Source organism: Paramisgurnus dabryanus, chromosome 20 (assembly GCF_030506205.2).
Source record: "Paramisgurnus dabryanus chromosome 20, PD_genome_1.1, whole genome shotgun sequence".
Lineage (NCBI taxonomy): Eukaryota > Metazoa > Chordata > Actinopteri > Cypriniformes > Cobitidae > Paramisgurnus > Paramisgurnus dabryanus.
In genome coordinates, this window is record NC_133356.1 from 16,483,310 (window position 1) to 16,493,309 (window position 10,000).

At 37.5% G+C, this 10,000-nt stretch overlaps 1 protein-coding gene across 2 annotated transcripts in view; it reads right to left on the reverse strand.

The window, feature by feature from the left end:
• Positions 1 to 8,623, reverse strand: part of fancl (FA complementation group L) — a 22,777-nt gene extending 14,154 nt beyond the window's left edge. For both annotated transcript variants that reach the window (XM_065296701.2, XM_073812819.1), the window contains exons 1-7: positions 8,338 to 8,623; positions 8,118 to 8,176; positions 7,955 to 8,015; positions 7,593 to 7,649; positions 7,345 to 7,442; positions 4,179 to 4,275; positions 2,872 to 2,940 (exon numbers count right to left, since the gene is read on the reverse strand). In XM_065296701.2, coding sequence (XP_065152773.1) covers positions 2,872 to 2,940; positions 4,179 to 4,275; positions 7,345 to 7,442; positions 7,593 to 7,649; positions 7,955 to 8,015; positions 8,118 to 8,176; positions 8,338 to 8,427 — 531 coding nt within the window. In that variant the 5' untranslated portion in view covers positions 8,428 to 8,623. The remainder of the gene's footprint in view (positions 1 to 2,871; positions 2,941 to 4,178; positions 4,276 to 7,344; positions 7,443 to 7,592; positions 7,650 to 7,954; positions 8,016 to 8,117; positions 8,177 to 8,337) is intronic.
• Positions 8,624 to 10,000: the final 1,377 nt, after the last annotated feature.

Genomic DNA, 10,000 nt, shown 5'->3' on the forward strand with positions numbered 1-10,000 from the left:
TTAGTGAATGAGTGTCAAGTAAATAAATCAATAATTGCACAAAAAGAATTGCTTTTTCTTAACATTCATAGTCTATAATTGTAAAGGGCCCATCATGTGAAGCAACAATAATGGGTTAAACAGATTATTTACATACTACATTAAAATAGTACCCAAAAAGTCCACAATATGTATTGTAGAGCAGCAAAGAAAGTAGGAAAAGGCAGGGTTTTTTAAACTGGTATCCAGGGACCCCCAGGGGGACACCAGAAGGTTCTAAGGGGTCACTATAAAAATTTTGAAAAATAGACAAAACAAAAGTCTTTCAAACAAGATTACTGTTTCTTTTCTATGTAATAATATTTATTAGTGTCTCTCTCTTGCGACATGCATACTTTTTCAGAGATGTTTAAATTTGGTTTGTATTTTTCTAGTTTGGTTACTCACCGTGGTGCCCTTTATCTCATTCACTGACATTTGTAAAGCAGTATTTTTTGTACAAATGCTTTGAAACAGTACAAATACATTTGAATTAAAATGTTTTAGGTTAATACATCCAACATTGCTCTTAGCATAGCCAATTATTTAAGTTTGGAAACAATATCTTGTCTTTATAAAAACACAATTATGTAATATTTTTCTAACCCAGTATTATTTTTTTGTTATTTAGAAAATATATAAATAAATCTACATTTAACCTCCTAAGACCGAGCTTTGGTTTGCATTTTAGATTTCTTCCAGCTATTTGGGGTTAGAAAAAAACAAATATAACAACCAAATATTTTTCTTTGAACATGAAGCAGTGTAATTATCAACGTTTGTGTACAACAGGTTCCAGTTACACAGAATTAAGTATTATGGTGCATATATTTCCTATAAAATTATTTATATTTTTTAGATTATCATTATGAAAAATTATCATTACTACAACATAATGATATTACATTAAATATATGCATTTACAAACATGTTTCGGTAATGAGAACTAAAAAGTTGTCTAGGTACTATGACAAACAAAATTTCAACTTTTATCTGGAGAGAAAAAATAAGAACTGCTTATCTGGTAGCCATCTTGAGTGTCACAGTCAATTATGTCCCTTCCATGTATTTTTTTTAAATATTAGTTCCTTGAGGGCTTAAACAATGATTGAAAATTGTTGCGGAGGATGAGAAAATTGGTCTTGGACACATTTATATTCCTTATTATTGTCTCTACATTTACCAATGATCACATGTTTCTTTACTGTAAATGTTTTGAAGCTTTTTATTTGTTAATTACAAATTTTCCATGTCAAAGAACCCAAATCCAATCATGGACACGTTGCGGTAATGAAAATGTTCTCTTTAAATGTGGAAAAAACAATAAAATTGGTTTGTATGATGTCATTTTAAATCAGGGGTGGGGAACCCTGGTTCTGGAGGGCCATTGTCCTGCAAAGTTTAGTTCCAACCCTAATTAAACAAACCTGAAAAATCTAATTCAAGTCTTCAGGATTACTTGGAAATGAAATTCAGGTGTGTTTGGTTAGGGTTGGAAATAAACTCTGCAGGACAGTGGCCCTCCAGGACCCAGGGTTCCCCACTCCGGTTTTAAATCATGTGCAAAATAGTACATGAAGAGATGTTTGTAACTGTATGCTTCTTATTTTTGATACTCTTACTTCGCATTTACTTTTTATCAAAATGTTTCATGACACCTCATAAGTCTAATTTCACGAGAATCACCCCTTTGGGGGCCCATGACATCACACCATTTGAAAAATGATACAGTGTTTGCCTAAGGGTACAAGGCAAGATTATATTCTTACCCCATTAAATGTATATCTAAGAGCCTAATATTGAATAAATATGTCTATGTTATTTCTCCCAAAATTAAAAATATTTACTAAACAGCAACATCAGGTAAAACACTTCAAACGTTCTCATTCTGACTCTTACATCATATTTTACAAGTGTGGTGCACTTTTTTTGAAAATGGGCTGAGAGCATTGTCTACCTCTGCACACCAGGAGTCTGTCCGGGTGACTGGCAAAGTGTAAATTGGGCTGAGACACACCTGCATCCACACCGCGCCAAATCTTCTGATCCATATTACACACTGCTCACAAACTCCCTGACTCACACACACACACTTCAGCCCGCAATATGCAGGTAATCACCACTCATTGAAATGTGCGTAAGAGTCAGTCGGACAGACCCTTCTCTTCCCTGAACAGAGGAGATGCATCAAGACATCAGCAGCCCAGCAGGGCTTCAGTGAGCAGAAGGCTGCGGTTTGCTGAGCTGGTCTTCTCTGTCAGAGAGCCATGTTTCGCTGCCATCTCTCACCCAACACAACGCAGCTTCAGCGGAGAACCCTCCCCAACTCGCTGCACTGCTGCGCGGTACGCCAAGTCGCTTTCATCCACCTCAAAGTAATTGGAGCAAACGTATGACTGAAGCATAGGCTGTTTTCAGGGAGGGAGGTGAAACCGGAGGACGATGATAAAAAGGAAACGACAGTGAAAAATGGGCCTCCGTTCTCGCTTTTAATTGTTATACGTAAAAAGAAACTCGTCGAGGCTCATTAGAGGCCGCTAACACGTGTAGCTTTCCTGATCGCAGTCCTGTTGGTTTATTTGGCACGGATTGAGCCTTTGTGAGTGGAGGTATTGTTTTTATGGAAGCAACATCAAAGCGACAGTGCAGCGTGGAACACCTTTCATCAACGAAAACGCACCTTCCAATGCCAAAAAACTTTAACTAATTGGTAATTAAACTAATTGTACTTCAATTGTTTTTTTTTAAAAACAGGTCAATTTTAGTGGTATGAAAAGTGAAAACTTTTTTGTATTAATTTGTTTAGATGAAAAATTCCCCAAAATAAAATGTTTTAAAGTGAGGACTGTGTACCTGTGAGGTCCATGTGATGGTCAAAGGAACGGGAAGATCAGCAGAGAATTCTGGGGCTTCAGCTGGATACTGACAAAAGAATAAAATAAAGCAATGATAAATGCAGGGTTCCCACACCTTAGTTAACTTCAAATTTAAGGACCTTTCAAGGACTTTCCAGGTCAAATACCCTCAAATTCAAGGACTAAATGTGGGGACACATTTTAAGTGAGAGTAAGGTTATATCGTGTTACCTTTAAGATAAGATAAATGCAAAAACAATCTTTGTGTGTGCTCAATTGGCTGACAAAGCTCATTATGATTCTGATATTATATTATGTATACAATATATATGAGCCACACCCTGCAATTGTACCCTCTTTTGGTTTGTGAATCTCTTATCTCACACATTTTTTCTACACTACAAGCAATGAAACATATTCGGGTTAGACCCCATAAGCGACTGAAATGCCTTGACTGGCTCCTGTTGCGTGAGCCGCTGTTGGGTGACGGAGGCCCTTGTGAAAGGGCCCGGCTTGAGGAAGATGAGCAGATGTGAGGTGGTTAGATCACTGCTATTTTTAGAACACCACAGGACGGTGGGCAGGTGGGCACAGGGGACTTCTCACGCCCTGCTGAATCTCATCAGGACCCCGTACAGTGTCCGCACGGATCCACTGGCATCTCTACCATGTCCCTACGCCTGATGCCAAGCTCACGCTCACAGCCCCGCTCTCAATAAACCAATCACACGACACAATTTTCTGCTTATACCGTGGCCCCTGTAATCACCTTATGTAGATCACTCACAGTCTTATCTCTGTCACCGCATCCTTGTGCTCTCTCGCCTCTCCTTCAGGCCGTGCCAAAATCTCCCTGCTTTATCTCTCAGCATAATCTTACGGTCACAGCACATTAGTGCCACCTGCTTAAAGTTAGATACTAAAACCAAAGTATTGCTCTTTTTTTGTAGTCCGGCTGTTTATGTAGAGTGAACCTGAATTCGGAAAGCGGTGTGTGTGACCTAAAAAAAATCCTTATACTGCAAATTGACGAAATACACAAAATAATAAAACCTTCATTTTAGTCATTATAAGGCTAAAATATACTCTTCTTTCAAAATGTGCTAATGACACACAAATTTCACACTTCAGTTTAAAACATATTTTTGTAGACAAAAATGTAAACTTTTGTACTTTTTTTTCTGAGAGTGTACAATGTGTTTTAGTGAATACAAATAGCATGACCATGATAAAGATCATGGTTTATAAAATGTGAAAAATCTGGTTGAAGAATCAAATGACATTGAGAGAAAATAAGGACTTCACCTTGGACTTGAGCTTGATCGTAATGGTGTGTTGACGTCCTGCAGAGTCCTCTGCCTTCAGCTTCAGTGTGCGAAACTCTGCATCAATAAAGAGCAGCCTGCCAAAACAGATCAATAGCAGCACACATAAATGACACACATCAGACATGTCAACAGTGACCACCAGTAAAAACATTATTGTAAGTAAAAACAAGTAGTAAATCATTACAGGGATGTGTGTTTTCACTGCTCAAATACTCTACTGATAAATCAGACAAGTATTCGGGTTAGGGCGGGAGAGATGGGGCTGTGCTATTTTTATATTGTTGGTCTATATGCATGCATCAGACAGACATTTTTGACCATCTGGGCATTTCATTGTATGTTCAAATGTTGTATTTAAACAGCAAAAATGCATTACAAACATAACTGCACACTGATGTTAAAAGTTAGGCACGTTAAAACAGCTAAAGCAAAATTAATTTTTGTTGACTTGTCATTTTAAAGATGCATCTCAGACATGCACAATCATTTCAAACGGTAAAAGTCTTGAATTGACTACACCACACCACAACAGATGTATGCCTGCTAATGTTCCAGCACTTCACATGGCACACATATTTCAGCAGCTTATTTACGAGTCGTGTAACACAGCATATTGTGGTTTCTACGTTCACGCACACTTTGCTCTGAGGGTTCCCGTCGGAAGAGGCTGCAGGATCGCATATCCACATTGTACTTCTTAACACTTAGCTCAACATAAAACAACTTGGAGAAACACCTCCACCATTCTGCTGCTACAGAATATATACAACTCTCCTTACATTATTATAACAGATTTCTCGCTAGCAAGTGAGCATGTGTGCATGAACCACAATAAAAATTTGAAAAATTTTTAAACACTATTATTGGGTAACATATTGTACATTTTAAAACATTTGATTTTTCATGTAAACCACTAGTCAGCAAATATACTTATATGCTTATTACAAACCTTAAAGGGACATTCCATATTTTTAGAAATATGCTAATTTTCCAGCTCCCCTAGAGTTAAACAATTGATTTTAACCATTTTGGAATCCATTCAGCTGATCTCTGGATCTGGCGGTACCACTTTTAGCATAGCTTAGCACAATCCATTGAATCTGATTAGACCATTAGCATCGCGCAAAAAAAAAAAAAACAGTTTCTATATTTTTCCTATTTAAAACTTGACTCTTCTGTAGTTACATTGTGTAAAAAAATGTTTATCTCTAGGGGAGCTGGAAAATTAGCATATTTTCAAAAAAAGTGGAGGGTCCCTTTAAATAAACGAAACAATTAATTTTGTTTTAAGTTGGGTAAAAGTAAAGGCTTCAGTTCAGAAAGTCACTTGACTGCTCTGACAGATTTAGTGAGTTCATACTCTGAAAGACACAGTATGTCAAACTGCAGTGCAAACCTAAAAATGTTTTTTTTAATCATCTTATGTCTTTACATTGCAAACTCACAACTTGGGCAAACTTAAAAAATTTTTTGCTGTGTTGTAGATTCAGCAGTGCCTCTTTTTCTCTCACAAGCCACAGGACGAATCTTGTGCATCGCATTCAATTACAGATGCTTTTGGCACAAAATCACACCAATCATTCATTTCCTCGAAATTGAGATCTCCTTTCTGAGCTGGAATCTCATTCAGTCACTCTGCATTCTATAGGGATCTCCTGCTACAGTATCAGGCCTCGCTGCCGCTCACCTCAGCTGATTGAAACAGCTTGACGGCTGGACGTCTTGCTGGGAGGATTGATGAGAACATTACATTTGCAACTAGAAAATCAGCTTCCTTCATAAACGGCAGAGGAACATTTGACGTGTTTGCATACAAACAGGCCACAGATGAAAGCAAAAAGCCATACAAGAATTTTAGTTCGAAGAATATGGGAGGAAAAACCCAAACTGTAATACAGTCTACGCCGCTTTTGTCACAAATTCTTATCAAGTATCCAGATATGCAAAAACCCAGCTACTGAAAATAGTACAGTTATTCCATTCTCACAGGTGCCAACAGGGATCATGGGTTTTAAAATATAACTGCTGGCTAGAGTGAGATGGTGAGAGCACTAGCCAATAGGAATCCTGCTCAGGTGTCATTATCTTGGCGGGGTGTTAAAAGACCACAGCGAGAGGCTCACGCTTCTCTCTCATACATGCGCAAGGTGTGACAACCTCTCACCATGGCTCCTATGCACCAATTGTCTAAAGAAATTCTGAATGGTTTAGTATGATAATGTCAGACCAAATGCAATATCTCACAGTAAAATTGGACCAAAATGGGATCAAAGTCAAAATATTCCACTTTCATTTTCTTATGACCCGATGCTTTCGGTGATACTCCGAATAACGCACTTACACACCACTTTAAATCAGCCAGAAACTGATGTTTAGTAATTTCCTAAATATCTGACTCTTTTGAACTGTTCTGAGGATATGAGGCAAGAACAGAACTGACCCCATCTATACAGTAATTACCAGTAAATGTGGCTTCTTCAAGGCAACTAAAACTCATTAAAATGACCAGGTTTTGAGGCACTTCCCCCTTCCTAAACCAATCAGAGGCCACAACTATGCCGGACTTGAGGCTATGAACACAGCCACGAATTAAGGATCTTAATTAATCTCAAGTGCATTTACAGATAGTGCCAGTGTATAATACTTCTGACCGCAATTCCGGTCTGAACGCGCACCTTATTTCCAGTCTAACTTCTACATTTCCCGATTAAACTTGAGAGTTGGTCTCCAATTAGACCAATTTGCATCTGCTAATATCATAATTATATCTTTGGACATTAATAGAAGGCGGAAAATGAGAAGCCTACTGAAATCAAAGCTTAATACATGAATGACAGACACCACATTAGCCCCCTTTATTACAAAGCAAGTAGGATACTGAATGTTTGAGTTAAACTGTAGCGGTTGATGATAGACTTACATGCCACTGATGTCCTGCATGACCAAAGTCTTGTGAAATGGATGAGCGCTGTTTTTATCCTAATCCTACCCTCAAACCTAACCCTTAAACCAACAGGGATTTAGGCCGTGGTTGTATCCCATCTAGCCAAAACCCACTCCTACACTGTCTAATGCAAAAGATTTGTATGCGATTGTAAGTGACCACAAAACAGTGTGTGCATACAGAATTCAAAACATCGTACTTATCCCATCCTAAGCCCTCCATCTCTGTTATCAGCTGGGAATAATACTGAGGTGGTGAAAAGGATTGACATCCTGGTTGGCCTTTAATTGCTACTTCCTGAGAAAAGACAAAATCATAACGAGAAGCACTTAATTAATTTAATAATAACCAATGTGCTTTTTATGGTAATATTATGCTGAATGTGTTACATAATGTACTGTCAACAACAACAAGGATAAAAAACATGAGTGCTTTAGCAATGTTTACCAATACTGTCCTGAGTTCCAAGATAAAACCCATCAAATCTGTCGAATGCTGTAGTCTCTGTTAAAATAAAATACATGCTTAACTATTGCTGAATATCAAAACCTGTACCTGTTCATTTGACTAATGAGGGTGACCACCAGAGTTAATTATTAATCATTTTAAATTCATAAGAAAATAATGAACTTGAACCCGTCAGGGTACAACATAAATCCAGGGAGGGCAAAACATAAATCTAATCTTTATATCCTACAGGCAAATGGAAAATGATTACTTTTTCCTCTACAAACATTACATGTTAATTAAGACACATTTCTGGAATGATGAGAAATAGCTGGAAACTATTTCCTATTGATTTACTATACCTGCTTCACGATATGTTGATAACCATGAAGTAGTCGTTTCATTTGCCAACAACAGTGCAATCTTCAAAACAACCAAAGACAAGCCAAAGTATATGAATATTAATAATCACATTGACAAAACGTCATACTGCACGTCAATGAATTGTATTACAAACAATCATACTTTGCCCGTTTCATCTGACGATCAGAGGGTAGAGTTATTCTTATCCTGAAGTCTTTCTCCTATCAAAAAACAATTCCTACTTTTAATAGTAAGAAGTTGCATTTGGAGAAGTTCATCTAACTTGTTGGTCATAAAACCAAAACATACCTCAGAGTTGATAACTTAAACTGACATAGTTAACATGACTTTGTCTAAAGAGGTGAAACGTTTCTTTACTCACCAGTGCTGTAATGAACCCATCGTAGACTGTATTCTCTTTATTAAGAGAAATTATCATTGGACTCTCCTTAATCAGCAAACAGTTCGTCATAATCAAAACAAACTTTCCAGTTTCTAGCTAAAACGCGAATATAACTCTTTGGGTAAGTCCTTAGGTAAAGGAAACATGCAGACAGCACAGACAAAGATTTGTGTGCAAAATAAAGAAGAGCTGCTGTCAAAAATGTAACATTTACGTCCTCCGCTGTGACACATGAGCAAAGCGAAAGTAACTTCCCGCAAAAAGAATCAAGTGTCGCTTACGTCATAAAAGTTTGAATGGCCAAACTTTATTTGAACACATCAGCTACAGCATATCAATAATTAAATAATGTCTGTAATTAAAGAAAATGGCACTGCGTCAATTATTTGAAATACAGGAAAACAATTTTATCGACGTTAAGATTATTTAAAAAAAGATCGTTTATTTATTTTATTGTTTTTAATTTGTCGATAAAAGTCTCTTTGTATGGTAAATTTAACTACATAAAAAAGGAATTTCTTTTGGGTTTAAATCCGAGGTAATAAGGCAAATACATGATCTCAGACTTATTTAAAAAAAAATCACGGACGCGCTGCCCAGGATCACGTGATCAAAATGACTCCTCTGAGGTGGCTGGATTCAGTGGCAAGATACCGTTTGTGGAGATTTTTCAAGCATGTGGGGTGCACAACTGCGTACTTCGCAATTATAGTACCTTAATTTTAAAGGATCAACAAACCAACGCAACCAAACGCGTAGCTGTGTAACAGGTAGGTAGGCAGGCTGACCAGCATATTTATTTGCCCGATTGGTATTGTGATACAGAAAGAGAAACTCTTAAAGGGGACATGTCAGACTTTTTTAAGATGTCAGATACATTTTGGGTGTCCCCAGAGTACGTATGTGAAGTTTTAGCTCAAAATACCATATAGATAATTTATAATATCATGTTAAAATTGCCACTTTGTACTGTAGGTGTGAGCAAAAAAATGTGTCATTTTTGGGTGTGTCCTTTTAAATGCAAATGAGCTGATCGCTCCAGTAAATGACTGTGCCATAATTAAATAGTGCAGATTAAAGGTGCTCTAAGCGAATTGAAGCGTTTTAGACCATAAAACATTTTTTGTTACATACCGGAAACATCTCCTCACTATCTGCTTGCTGCCTGTCCGCTGATCAAACTGTAAAAAAACGCGATCTTTGTAGACAGCCCAGGCTTCACAAACGGCAATATCAACAAATGGCCAAACCTAGCATCACAAATCAAAACAAAGTATTCCAGCCAATAAACGACAAAAAGGATTTGGGGGTGGGGGTTGGGCGCGTTCATGAAAGCACGGAAGGGAGGGGGAGGGGGAGGAGTTAGCTACGCTCCGTCTGTTTGAAAACAGTTTCGAAAGTCAACAATAACTAACGTCTCGCAGATTCGCTTAGAGAACCTTTAAGGGGCTGCATTATCCCCTTCTGACATCACAAGGGGAGCTACATTTCAATAATCAATTTTTTCACCTATTCACATTTTCTAGGTTGATTGAAGCACTGGGGACCCAATTATAGCACTTAAACATGGAAAAAGTCAGATTTTCATGATATGTCGTCTTTAAATAATCACAAATAAGATATTTTCCCTAATGTACAAGGG